Genomic DNA, 14,788 nt, shown 5'->3' with positions numbered 1-14,788 from the left:
ATCTTATTTCCTCTCTACTGAGAATTACTTCATTAATTCCATACTTGTTAGTTTGCACTAATATTTGTTTACTATGATGTAAGTAATACTGTTAGGCGTCTTCTTGTTACGAGACAAAATCACTTAACAAAATCGTAGGGCTATTAACACACCTGAACGCATCATATCGTCCCATCAGGGTAAACTAATAGTATGTGTTGCCTTAAACAATTAAGCTGCCAGTATTATATATATGATATATTATATCCTGTAGGTTAAGTTTTATCTAATCATTATTTGCTTTTCCTTTTAACTATCATTCTAAGTGTGACATTATATTTTAAGAGTATTCTTTATTGGACTATAGCAAGTTGTTAGTCCTTAGTCACGTCACACTATATTTTCTAATTAATCAGTAAATCCTCTGCCTGTCGAGTAAGCCTTCATGAATATTATCATCGGCAGAGTTTGAATATCACTTATATTATAAGTCCACTGAAGGCAGTATGGAAGGCTCAGTAATTTATATTTGTCATATGTCCTTGTTTCTGGCTTGTCTTGTCCATTCCAACCCTTCTAGGTTGAAATGTCCTCTAGAATGGGGAGGTGTTCAGGATTTTAAGCCAGAACCAAGGAAAGTTAAGATTTCTTTATAACAAGACTCATTCATCCTTGCCTATATACAAGTTGCCCCCTTTGAACTGGAAGCCTTCGTTCTCTAGAGAAACTCTCTTTGCTCCCATTGGCTGTTCTGAATTTGCCCCCCCACAGGGAAAATCCGATTGCAGCACCTACCAAGCGAGATTTTAAAAGATCAAGGACAGCAGCAGCTCGCTCTCAGAACCTTCCCAGACATCACCCTACTGACTCCACTTCACCCCTTTTGCTCCTTCTGCCTCCTCTGGGGAAATCCCAAGTATTTTTATACCTCCATAGTGCACAGGAATATCAGCAGATAAGAAGACTACCAAACCCAGGATTTCCAGGTACTGGGAGAGTAAATTTCAGTTCAGCGAGGGAATTATTATGCCTTTTCTCTGTATTTCATTTCCATTCTTCTAAGAGCCTTCCCCCCTCCCCCTTCTTTGTTCAGCTTCTCACTCCCCCCAATCTTGGTTCAATGCTGTGATTACCTCCCTTGTAGTGCTAGTAAATATCCCTAGTTAATTCAAGCAATGTAATAGTTCTTTCTGTGTAGACTTCCAGGCATTTCATTCCCCTTGAGTGGTTTGTAAATTTTTAGACTGAAAGTAGTGTGTAACACCAAGGCCATCAAGATGGCCTTGGTAACACTCTTGGTCAGTCGCCTTAGTACTGATGCTAGAATGCAATATTTTTGCAGACAAACACCGTGCCTGATTTTGGGAAAAATTGGGAACCCTTTTGGAATAAGTCTTGCATTACAATAACCCGTTTGCGCAAAATACTAATCTCCTTGTCTGGCTGTCCAGCCACGTGTTTCCGGTGGATCAACGATAAACCACCTTAATAGTTTCCAGGACCTATGTGAATTAATGTAAATATAGTTGCATTTAATTAGGTTCCTGGACCATATGTGAATTAATGTAAATATAGTGCATTTCAAAACTAAGTCCAGCTTTTATGTAAATTCTCCTTTCTTAGTAATATCGGCCTCCTGCCATAGTTTTTTATTTGTGTGTGTGTGATTTCTCATCTCTCCATTCAAGGCCATTTTTTAAGTGTTAAATTACATTTTCCAGGAGTGAACGAGCTGTTCAGAAATATATATATATTATATTAATCATTATATATATATATATATATATATATATATATATATATTTGTGTGTGTGTGTGTGTGTATATAACGATAAACAGGACTACAAAAGGACTGGAAATTATCTTAATTATTTGTCCCGACGCTTGGTTTAATCCATCCACATCATCAGAGATACATATTAACTCATAAGACAAAGTTGTTTTTTTATTTATTTATTAATTCGGATTTTATCGTACTTTTTATGTTTTTGTGCCCTTGCCCGATGTGAAAATATTGAAAGATATATACTAATGATCTCACAATAAATTGAAAATTAGTTACACCCGTCACCTGAGTTTATTTGTAATTCATAAGTATACATCTGCCCCCCCCCCCCCCCCCCCCCCCCTTGGGATTCGAACCTTGGCCTTTCGTTTACGAGACGGTGATGAACCGTTAGCATGAACCACTGAACTGTCAAGAGAGTACTAAGCCACAAATACCACTTAATATTAACGACACTATACCATGGGAATAAATTCGTGACAGTTTCAAGAATGATTGTGTTTTAAAAGCACACTGTCCAGGAGACATGCTTGCATGATGTGGTATTGCAAATCGTCTCGGAATCACTATTGTCTAAGGCAATAATAAATATGCAAAGGAAAATAAAAGAAACAATTTAATCATTTAAGCGATTAACCACTTTCACTTATTACATAACACCAAAAGGGCAAATGGATATACATATTTGGTTCTCTTGAAAAAAGCCAACTATGTTTTCTTCACATGAAGCTTTTCCGCATTGACTCTATTTGAATTTTCACACATCTTTTTTTATATTTATGTACGCTCCAGACCATCAAATTTTAAAAGGATATACATAAAACACATCCTGATCGATATTTACGAAAAAAAGGTGTTTTCTTCCTACTAAAGTATTGTTCTACTCTCATCACTGTTTTGTTTATTAAGTTCATTTTCAGTAACACGACTTAATATCCCCAATAATCTTATGTTGGAAGTAATTCTGTTCGAAGAGTAAGCCTATAGATGGGTAAAGACTTGCTTTAAGGGCGTTTTAGGGTAATCTACAATAAGTTTTATCCCATTCTGGACACTACTCTGTTTAGTAAAGTATGTTAAAACATACATATTGTATAGAGTCTCTGCCCGTTGACGCAAGAACTATACAAGAAATCATCGTAGTAAAGACAGCCAAAGTTCTCCTTTTGTCCTCCGTCAGGTTGGCCTGGATACCAGTGACCAGTAAACATTTCTACAGGTAATCCGTCCGTCCAAAGCCATCTAAAATAGAGTAAAGAAAAGACCTTCCTTCAGTAGTTTCATAAGAAGTCATTTCATTTCATCTTCCGGTATTTTGTGTAGCATTTACATAATTATAATGAACATAGAAGCCTTAAAGCGAATGATGGCATTATACGACCACAGTTTGTAAAGGACACTTTCAAATATCAAAGTATTTTCCCAAGACTATCTAATATTCAAGATCGTTAGAAAAGGTGAATTCAGCCATTCAAAGTTTCCTCTTTCTATAGGATTCCAAGAGTGTAGGCCCCTGTATCATAGATTCCTACATATCTAAGTATGCAAATCACGAAAGGAAATTCTCAAGGTGGTCAACTCTTGCGTCTCTGTTTGTGTCGAATGAATTAAAAGAATTCGGGAAAGAATACCAAAAGTTGAAAGGATTCCTTATCTTTCAGATCTACAGAACTTTTAAGAGCAAAATATCCGGATTCTATAACTCACTCCCAAGATATAAATGGTTTACCGACACGCAAGTTATTTTTGGGTCTAAATTCCCCATTTACAATGTAACTAGTCTGTCTCCCTCGGCAACACTTAAACATTTCGTATCGTAGGACAAAACAAAACTTAACCACAAATTCGAAATTGACCACAACAATCATGAACTGTACTTACGTTCCTTCGGTAACCTCGTCAGTGCAGCCAATGTGGAATCCTTCGTCTAACATCTCTGGAAAAAAAAAAACATGATGATTACCCACGTCAGAGATTCAAAAAATGAAAAGTAACTGAACTATAGCTGCAGGTTTATCAAACATTAAAATATATTTAGTGATCTTGAAGCACAGCTGGATGTTAACAGAAAGCAATACTTATTTTGTGAGGTTTCAAAATAAACAACTATCGGAATTAGGGTACCAAAAAAGAATGTTCTTATTTTCATTTAGCATCGCGGATCTAACAGTTACATCACAAGTCATTTTAACCCTTCTGCATAGCAATTCATATTCTTCAAAACAAGAAACTCGTACGTTTTCTTCTTGGAATAATATATATATTATAATTATATATAATAATATTATCTATATATATATATATATATATATATATATATATATGATATATATATATATATATATATGTTGTTATGCATTGACATCACATCCGTAACTTAACAAAATAATTTGCAATTGCAAGAAGATACAAAGGAAAGCAAGCAACAATCGCCTCCAGAATTACACCTGTCAAAAATATTATTTGGAAACAAGCATTCTTAGGACGGATATTGCTGTACAGTTTCCCATATCGACCCACAACCAGCTTCTTTATTGGATCATTTAAGTATGATTGTCATGTCATCTGATGAAGTACTTTGTTATTGGAGTATGACTTTTTGAACTATTTGTCTCTTATAATTCCAAAGTTATTTCCAAGTTTGAATTTGTGTAAAGAGACAGATAGATTGAAGGTCGTCTTCAAGCATATCCACACATGATAGTCTACTTTGGTGCAGAATTTAACGTGAATATCATCAGTCATGTACGAGAAGTTGCCGTGACAGGATAAATGTTTTGGACAGATGAGAAGAAAGGGTGAGAATGATAGCAGTTTGGGTGACAGGGTGAGAATGATGATCAGTTGGGGTGATGGTGTGAGAATGATAGCAGTTTTGGTGACAGGGTGAGAATGATGATCAGTTGGGGTGAAAGGGTGAAAATGATATCAGTTTGGTTGACAGGGTGAGAATTATGATCAGTTGGGGGGACTGATGCCACTTTGGTCATAAGGAATAATTTCAGCCATAAGGCAAGAGTTGCAGGCATAAGCAGGCACAGATACACAGACCAGCAATCTTCCTAGGTATACATCAATGCATGATGACCAGCCTTGCCACCAAGTTTGACGGAACTCGTTTCAAACTCGTAGGTTTTTTTTTATATAATAAAAGGGTAAGTGTGACAAACTACTTTCAGTCACACATATGCACTGCAGTCTGTCATTGTACTAGGTTTTGACTGAAATCCCTTCACCATGCACGAAAAGTTGTGATGACAGTTTAAGAGTGACAAGCTAATTGAGATACGTCTAACATATACTAATGTGTAAACAAATGGAGAGGGGAAAAGCTCCAAATATTCCGCGCAGACGAACAGGGTTGGCTGACGACAGTGAAACAGTTAGAACGAGGGTGCGAGCTCGTTTACACGCAAATCGACATAGTGGGTGGATACGGATGTCACCTGATGATGACGTCATATAGAATACTCTAGAACGAATTAGTAGTATGTTCGTACGCACGAACGGCAGAAAGAAATGAAACAGAACTTGGGAGAACACTCGTGTGTGTATTTTAGGCCCATCTAAGCCTGGGGAAAACAAAATATGTTAAGCGCTCGTGAAGGTGCACATATAGATCCTAAGAGAGGTACAGACGATTTATTGAATATTTTTTTTTAAGTGCACTATTTGAAGATTATGTTCAGTGGAAAACATTAGTGTTTAATAATTTTTTTCCTCCCATATATACAGGAATATTTTCATAATCATTTTCCATTTTTTTTCTTTTTTGCTCATCTGTTTTTATTTGATTTCTGAAAATTATGATTTCTTTTCCCTCAGATGGATTCAGTGTCGCTACTGATAATGGGAATTCTGGACTTTTTTGACTTGACACTTTTATCTCTCAGTTAGTTGAGGAAATATACATAATAATGATAATAATAATAATAATAATGTGCATACAGCTGGGGTTGGTGTATGGTAATCATTTGACACGCTTTCTTGCTAGGGGAGAGAATATTCCATAGTTTGAATTTCCCAATTCATATCCATTTTTTTTATCATGTTAGTTTTTGGGGAAATAAAGGTTTTATTGTTTGGTATAGTTCTGATTTCGATTTCTAGCCTTAGATGTTATGATACTATTAATGATAACATGGTTGCCTATTTGAAATTTTCACAAGGTAGGTGTCTGGCTTGTGTTGCTTGCTAAGGTCATGTTACCAAAATATTTTCAAAGGCCAGGCTATGATTAGCCCTGGTAGTGTGTGTGTGTGTGTATGTGTGTATGTATGTGTGATTAATGGGTGCAGGGGTTTTAAGGATCAAAATCATCTTATTCCATCAGGGATAAATGAACTAGCGACAAAGACTGTATTGATTTAGGAAATTCTCTGCATTTCAAGAATCGAAATCTTCCTAAACCTTTAGTTTCTGACCTTTGAAACTCAAACTCATCTTGCATTATCACTTATCTAGTAACCGAGGCTGCACACATTATTCTGTGAATTTACCAATGTTTTAATCACATAAACAACAGCACTTGCAACAGAAACTCATCTTAATAAAATTGTGTATTTCAAAAACTTTCAGAATCAAGCTTTCTCCACACCATCAATTATGATACCACCAACTGCAACAAAAACTTTGCATTAATCTGTAAACAGCATCTTACCACACACTATTATTATGGTGAGTTAACAGCACACCCAGGACCCACGTAACAGATCCCAAAATTTCTGTGTCAGTTCGGGACACAGGTGAATTGGCAGCAACATTTCCCATCTGACAGCCAATACATTTTTTCGTCCTTGAAACAGAAACACTTAACAAACAGGTACTGCAGCACGAACTGACGCCCAAAACAACACGCTTGTTATATACCCTCACTTGCCCAGAATAAGTCAGTTTTTAGGAGCAACGTAGATTCTTTCTTGTCAATGAGAATGTGTTCCAATCAAATGTATATTTATACTTAACATTTCGGTTACTCAGAATGGAAGAAGAATTTCAGAAAAATAATCTTTTCAGAGTATTATAAAGGACATAAACCGAAGCCTCCTCGATACGGGACTTCCTTGATGTGGTGAGGGGGCTCTTGAACCCCAGGAATTAGTTCCCGGGATTGAGTCCAGGAGTCTCATATTTTTTGTATATATTCATTTGGAGTCATATAGTGGAATTTTCCACCTTTGGTAAAATTTATTGGACCTGACGAATGGGGAAAGATATCATAGCAGCGATTGGGTTAATATCCATAGCTAAATAGTGGGAGCTGTGGTAGGATCATCAACTACCCAATAATGTTCAGACTTTTGAGATATCAGATTGATATCTAAAGGGCAGAACTATTCTTCAGGGCTGGACCATAGATTCCAGGGGGGTCTGGTCCTGGCGATAGGACTCTCGGCATTCTTTCCGGTTTGCCCATAACATGGTTAGGGTGGGGAAGATTGTATTCTTGTAATACTGTCAGTCCTAGCAAGTGGGTTTGGCTTACACTTGTGCCACTCTAATCATGTTGTGCCATCCCCAGTGGGGTAGAGTAGGGATGCGGACATTTGGGATATTAAGCTTATATGACTAGTAACCATAAGGATTCTAGTACCGTAACTGCTCCCTCTGATGATGATTTGGTGCAGATGACGACCCAAGACATGAACTCGACTGTGGATATGGAGTGCTCCAGTGGTGGTACTACCTCTGGGGGTAGTCATCATAAATTGAAAAGAAGCCATTGTGGGAACACAGTAGATAGTTTGAGGGTGTTGCGTGTAAAGCCCATTCCCTTGGAATGTGACTGAGACACTCTTTCGTTTGGTAGTTTTGGCAAAATAGAAGAGTTGAGGAGGAACTTTGATGAAAGTGAGAGAAAATGGGAGGCATGGCTGACTTTTGAAAAACATGAAGCTGCACTCAAAGCCAGCAGCAGTATCAATAATGTAAAGATTTGTAAAAAGATTGTAAAGGGAGCCCTGTCCGACAGGGCCCCTAAAAATATGGATGATTACAGACCATGACAATGGGTACAAGTGGCCCAGCCAAATTTGAATGATGATGCCAATTTTGAAAGAACATCCAAAACTCCAATGTGATTGGTAGTATCTGCTAGGAAGGAAAATTATAATTACTACAAATTTAGCAGATACATCCAAAAAAAGTTTGGCTTTATTGACATGGGTAACATCTCAAGGTTTGGTAAATTCAGTGTCCTCATTAATGTCAAATCAAAGATACAGTCATACATGCTGACAATGAAGAAATTCGAGAAACATGATATGATAACAGAAATTAGATCAGACATGAATTTTAGTTGTGGAAAAGAAGTGGTATTCGATAGAGACCTTTGTGAACTGACAGAAAGAGAAATACTAGAAATCAGTCCAACTTCTGTATGGAAGGTAAAAAAAGTTCCAAAGGCAAATATGGTCATTCTAACGTTTGAGGACTCTGATGTACCATCTTACATCAATTTTGGAAATGAAAGGTTCAAAGTCAAACAATTTTTATCAAAACCTTTGCAGTGCTACAACTGTTTTCAATATGGCTATCCATCCAGATTCTGCAAAAACAATAAAGTCTGTAATAATTGCTCGGCTCCTGAACATGGTCCTTGTTCGAAACAGCCAAAATGTATCAATTGTGAAGAGAATCATACCCCATTCAATAAAAAGTTCAGTCAATATAAATATGAAGAGGCAGCTATATGTAAAGCTAATGTGAACATATAAGTATTAGTTACGCCAGGAAGTTAATTACTCAGACAAAGACCTATGCTATGGCTCTAAATTCCGTAGCCCCTATAAAAAATCAAGTCAACAACGTAGCACCTTTACTTAAAGTAAAAGCAAGAACTACTGAAACCCAGTCATCTGATCTAGTGAGCATAACCCAGGGGTTGTATGTCCTCACGAAACTAAATTGAGAGATTCAGTATACAATCCAGGAGTAAACTATGAAATCTATAAGATGAGCCCCACTGATGGGGATCGTGCCCATGGAGGTGTTGGAATAATTATTACTGAAGCATTGCAACATTTTATGGTTCCCCTGAACACACAGCTTCAAGCAATTGCTATCCGGGCTACTTTTGACCGTGAAATCACAATCTGCTCTCTTTATCTTCCCCCAAGATGTAGGCTCACTCTTGGGGACATTCAAGGTTTAATCAATCAACTTCTTCCTCCTTTTTTACTACTTGGTGGTGATTTTAATTCTTACAATCCACTTTGGGGTGGAGATTTTTTAGACACAGAGGGTAATATCATTGATGACATTGTTAATAATAATGATCTTACACTTTTTAATGATGGTACTATGACATACCATAATCTCTACACAGGCGGTTCATCTGCTATAGAATTGAGCATTTGCTCTTCTCTATATCTTGATTTTAATTGGTCTGTAGATGAGTTTCTACATGACAGTGATCACTTTCCCATTCATCTGAAGTTTGTGAGAAATGCCCCCTCGAATTATCCTATCAAATGGAAAGAAAAGGAAGCAGATTGGGTAAAATTTCAAAAAGGCATCAACCTATCCCATGAATTTGAGTCCTTCAAATGCCATATAAAGGCTTATGAGTAGTTTGCCTACGAAATATTGAATAGTGCTGAAAACTCAATACCTAAGACCAAAGGGAAACCACACAGACCTACTGTTCCTTGGTGGGATAAAACCTGTTGTAATTTGAAGAAAATTACCAGGAAATGTTACAGGCATTATAAATCCAGTCAGTCTGCAACAGCAAAATCTATTTACCAATTCGCTAAGGTAAAACAGCGAAAATATTTTTCAAAAGTAAAAAGGGAATCCTCGCTTTTTTATATAAATGGCATAAATTCCAAGACCCCAACCAGATTGATCTGGAAAAAGATTAGAAAGCTAAGTGGCAAATATGTTCCAACACCAACACCTTGTTTGAAAATCAATGGAGACCTTGTCACCAAACCTAATGAAGTTGCTGAAAAACTGGGTATCGAGTTCCAGGAACTATTCAAATCGTTTCCAGAATATTTGGAATTCAGCCATTTCCCTTATAAATTCTGGAAATGGCGAATCTTATCATTCCAAGTTAACTTTGAGGGAATTAAGGGATGCTCTATCATCTCTATCAACATCCCCTCGGAATGATAACGTTCTTTATACCATGCTGAAAAATCTTCCAGATTTGGCTAAATCTTATCTCCTTAAAATCTTTAACAAAATATGGAAACTGGTATTCTTCCCCCTTCTTGGAAGATTGCAATCATTGTTCCCATTAAGAAACCATTGAAAGATCCTCATCTTCCTACAAGCTATCGGCCAATATCTCTTACAATTTGTGTATGCATATTGTTTGAGAAAATGGTGAATTGTAGATTGATGTGGCATCTAGAAAAAAAGGGTTTGCTATCATCTGTTCAATTTGGATTTAGGATAAATCGTTCCACTCTGGACCCACTACTAAGATTAACAACCCAAATTCAGCAAGGTTTCTCAAAACGCTGTCAGACTATGGAGTCTTCTTCGACCTCGAAAAAGCTTATGACACTACTTGGCGTTTTGGTATTATTAATTGGCCTCATGACATGGGAATACGATGTAATATGTTAAATTTCATTTGGTCATTCCCAGTGATAGATACATTAAAGTTAGAATTGGAAACACCTTGTCTAATGCTTTTGAGCTGGAGGAGGGTGTCCCACAAGGCAGTGTGTTGAGTGTCACCTTATTTGCTGTGGCTATAAATAGCATTGTTGACTGATAGTTTCCTCCAGTAAAGACATCTTTGTTTGTGGATGACCTTGCTATTTATGTCACTAGTTATGATGCTATTGCAGCTTGTAATTTCCTGCAAAAGTCAGTTAATGCAATCGGCAATTGGGCTGATGACAATGGCTTTCGATTCTCCCCTAACAAAACTGTGGCAGTTCGTTTTACTAGATGTACTCGAAAGGAAACCATCCCAAATATTAAGCTGAAAGACACACTAATACCATATGAGGAGTAGGTGAAGTTTTTAGGGACGATTTTTTTTATAATTAACTAACATGGGGTAGTCATATTGACTGCTTGAAAATTAAGGTGAAGAAGTCCCTTAACATTTTAAAAATAGTTTCAGGTTTTAAATGGGGTGCTGATAAGAGGTAGATTTTACGGTTATATGACTTTATGTAAATCAAAACTTGAGTATGGTTGCCAAGTCTACTCTTCAGCAAGTGCAAGCAAACTTAATGAGTTGGATGTAGTTCATCGTGCTGGTCTGAGAATATGCTCTGGTGCATTTAAAACATCTCCAGTTAAAAGTTTATATACCGACACAGAAGAGCTCCCTCTGGACTTACGTCAAGAGGAAATCGGACTACGGTATATGTTCAAATTGAGAGGTTCCCCAGAAAACCCCGCATCGTCTATTCTTAACCAAAACTATCCAGAGCAGTGTGCAAATGCTAGGGCATCCAAGCCTTTTCATGTGAGAATTGATGCTGCAGTTGACAGTGTGTCTATTAAAGACCAAAATATTAAGGCAATACATTGCTCTATGTTGCCTCCTTGGAAGACCCCAGAACCATCGGTCTGTCAAAAAGCTGTGGATAAATAATCTGTTAATATCCAAGAAGTGAAGGCTTGTTTTCTTGATCATGACCGAATGCATTCGGTTCTTTTAAAATATTCACTGATGGATCAAAGACATCAAGTGGTGTTGGTTGTGCTGTTGTTCATGGTAATACCTCATATGTGGGCAGACTTTTAAATAATGCCTCCATTTTTACAGCTGAATTAACTGCATTAGCCAAATCTCTTGAGATTGTTTCTGCTCTACAAGGTAATAATTTCACCATATACTCAGATTCTTATATTGCACACATGGCCATTAAGCAATATAACTCTAAATATCCAATTGTTGGATTCCTCAGAGACATTAACCTTTTTAATGAAATTTAATATTGACCTCCCGGTACGTTGCAAAGTGTAGTGTATACACCATAAATTGTTTATATAAGCATGTTTATATGAATATGAGTATGTGTATGGTATATGTATGTATAAATCTTTTATTCTTGTTTGCACACTCGAAAGGCGAAGTTATGATTTTTATGGCGGATATCAGTTTTTACCATAGTTTTAAAATCACCTTTATTTTATTTATAAGATCATCAACATGAATATTCATGTCAAAACAATTTCATTATAGCAATGAATAATTCCTATGGATTCCAGTGCTTGGCTTCAAGCCTAAATTTCATATTCCATTCCATAAACTGAAGGGGATTCGTCGATTGAAAAGACCAACCCACAACCTATGAAGCTATTAGCTTCCATCTAGAATGTTTCAAACACTAAATTCTTGTTAAACAGAAAGACTGAAATAGATGCATGCAGAAGATAATGTACTGTATGATTTTTGGGATAATTACGAGTTACAACAAGGAAGAAGGTGGAGCTTCACATCTCCACAAATGGTTTGTTATTATTGGCTTAAAATTGGATTTAGACAATATTTACATTAATAATACCACAACAGTTACATCTTTCTCTCAAAGAATACCTTTCTCATTCTGAAATAAATCTTCATACACTGTTTGTAATGGTATATCAATTATATGTCTAACTTTTACAAAATGTTTAGAAGTATGAGACGAAATAAAAACAAACCGTTTCTGGATTAAACTGAATGTAAAGGAAATTAAATAACGACGTTTGGTGAAGGAAAATATTAACTGAAAGAAAATACCAGAAGTAAAAGTGAGTGTAATCAAGACCATCATCACCAGTATCGTGAGAAGTATCAAGAGACACTCACCTGGATGGCTGCGAATGTAGCTAATGACTGTCCAGTGTAGATTTGCTTCATCTAATTTAGCCAGGTAACCACCAGGTAATAATGACTCGCAGTAACTCTTGGCCTCGTGCCATTCTCTCTTCACATCCATTGCAAACTTTATGCATGTCTCCGGCGACTCTGGACCCACGTAGAATGATTCAAAGCCCGGTGGGCACCAAACTGCAGTTGAAGTAAACCAATCTTTACTCTTCGTTTTTTTTCTCTCAGGGATAAACTTGTTTAGATATTACAGCTTCTTCCTCGATAGAATACTGAATCATGAATAAGATAACAATATGTTAAAAGTGCAGGGCTCAGGTTCAGCTATTCTTGACATAATTTTTCCTTTGAGGATAAACTGAAATGAATTGGCTCTAAACTTTTTTTTTCTGAGGAACCAGAAAATGGTGGTCAAAAGACACATGTAAGCATTATGCTGTATTCAGATTTGACCCTTGAACTGATCTATGGCTGAAGACAATTATTGTCACAAGCCTGAAAAAATAATCTGGTGTTAAAATCAGTATTCTGAAAAAATCCTGATGATTTTAATAAGTTAATAATTCGGCAGTGAAATACGATTTTGTTTAAAGCTTTTCATCAAGATTATTCTCATTACAATATATATTTCTTTAACTAAAGCCCATTTATCATGGAGTATGAAATAGTAGATCTCATTGTTATTACCAAAATTAACGAATTGCCTTTTGAATTTAGATACGGGAGCTTAACGTAACTATTTTTTTTTCTATGGCAAACTATTTTCATTAGCCCTACCACTGCGAGATGTCTGTCTCCTTTATTTCAGCCATGCCACTTGGACCAACTGGTATTCAGAGAGCCTCAGTTTCAATAGCAACACTTTTTACGGTAACAAATTATAATAACTAAGTAGGCGAAGTTCCCGGCAAGTAATGGGAAGTAAGTAAGCGAAGGTTATGGCAAATTATGTGAAATTTGCTACAGAGACTATACTCTGTTTTTTTTCATCTGTCCATCCGCCTGTGGTGTTTTTGTATGGTAACACTGCGTTCCGGGCTTTAGATAGTTACATTACTTACATTCAACAATAATAATAATATTCTATTTCGAATATTAACGGTAATTTATTAAAACGCTTTTCAGTACTCCCAGATATCCTTTTATTTACCTAAAACTTACACATAGCGTAACTATTTAAAGCCCGGGACGCAGTGTTACCATACAAAAACACCACAGGCTGCTGGACAGATGGAAAAAAACAGAGTATAGTTGTAGTAGCTTATGGCATTTAGATGGGGTTGTAAATAAAGCCATTATTTTAACGTAATATGAAAATATTTTCTTATATATACATATATATATATATATATATATATATATATATATATATATATTATATATATTATATACTATTAATATTGTATTCAAACTTATTACTCACTTGCTTGTCCCTCGTGTATATGGAGAAAAACTGCAATAGAAAATAAAGTACTGTTGTTATAAAAAATAATAAATAAAACATCATCAAGAGAACAGATTTCTTCCATATAACAGACAGTGAAAGATAAACATTAACCAAATAACATAAATTCGGGTTTGCATCCACCAAAAGCGAAGCATATTAGATTAAACAAAGAGATTAATAAAGGCTGGCGTCACACCATTCGTCTACAAGAACTTTACAAGTAGTCCTTACTTGATTCTATGAACACTATTACACGCAAAGAGCGACATTAACATCATATAACAGAAAAATCACTTACTCCCTAGAGCAAGGAGACACAAAAATGCCTTCATCTTGGACGGAGATCTCGCTTCGAAAAATAAACACTTTCCTCACGGTCAGTAAAGTTCTCGACTTCTTGGTGAAGACTGCGCAGTGCGATGCTCTCGAGACCCCATTTATATGAATGGACGACGTGGAAGAATCACTGGGATTTGTACTAGTAGTGATCTTGTTAGTCCTGATCGCGACAATCCATTCACGACTTAACATTCATAGACCATCCATTACCCTTCAGTTATTCTCTTCATAATGTGTCTTGAACATAATGGGAAACAAACAAGAAGCTGCGAGAATTTAAGGTTTTCCCTGCAACGCGAATATTGCTTTTACTATGGAGCAGTTGTGTTGCCTGGCCTATATCGTTACCAGACGCACGATTATGGCTAACTTTTATCTTAAGTAAAATAAAAACTACGAGGCTATAAGGCTACAATTTGGTATGTTTGATTATTGGAGGGTGGAT

General features: G+C 36.3%; 1 protein-coding gene across 1 annotated transcript; it reads right to left on the bottom strand.

Annotated features, from left to right (window-relative positions):
- Nucleotides 1-2,547: 2,547 nt before the first annotated feature.
- Nucleotides 2,548-14,511, bottom strand: LOC135222685 (C-type lectin-like). The gene is made up of 5 exons (XM_064260867.1): nt 14,303-14,511; nt 13,981-14,010; nt 12,537-12,737; nt 3,647-3,701; nt 2,548-3,007 (listed from the first exon to the last, which is right to left on the bottom strand). Exons 1-5 carry the CDS (start codon nt 14,334-14,336, stop codon nt 2,842-2,844), a joined length of 486 nt encoding a protein of 161 aa, XP_064116937.1. The 5' UTR covers nt 14,337-14,511; the 3' UTR covers nt 2,548-2,841.
- Between the last annotated feature and the right edge of the window lie 277 nt (nt 14,512-14,788).

This window comes from Macrobrachium nipponense, chromosome 8, assembly GCF_015104395.2.
Source record: "Macrobrachium nipponense isolate FS-2020 chromosome 8, ASM1510439v2, whole genome shotgun sequence".
In the NCBI taxonomy this organism is placed as follows: domain Eukaryota; kingdom Metazoa; phylum Arthropoda; class Malacostraca; order Decapoda; family Palaemonidae; genus Macrobrachium; species Macrobrachium nipponense.
This window is presented reverse-complemented; position numbering and strand designations above follow the sequence as displayed.

Excerpts from the sequence above, each read along its gene's own strand:
- LOC135222685 (XM_064260867.1), bottom strand. The coding sequence starts at position 14,336 with ATGAAGGCATTTTTGTGTCTCCTTGCTCTAGGGA. Across the intron at positions 12,738-13,980 it reads TATACACGAGGGACAAGCAA|TTTGGTGCCCACCGGGCTTT; the intron begins GTGAGTAATAAG and ends CTTCAACTGCAG. Across the intron at positions 3,008-3,646 it reads GACGAGGTTACCGAAGGAAC|ATGGCTTTGGACGGACGGAT; the intron begins GTAAGTACAGTT and ends ACTCTATTTTAG.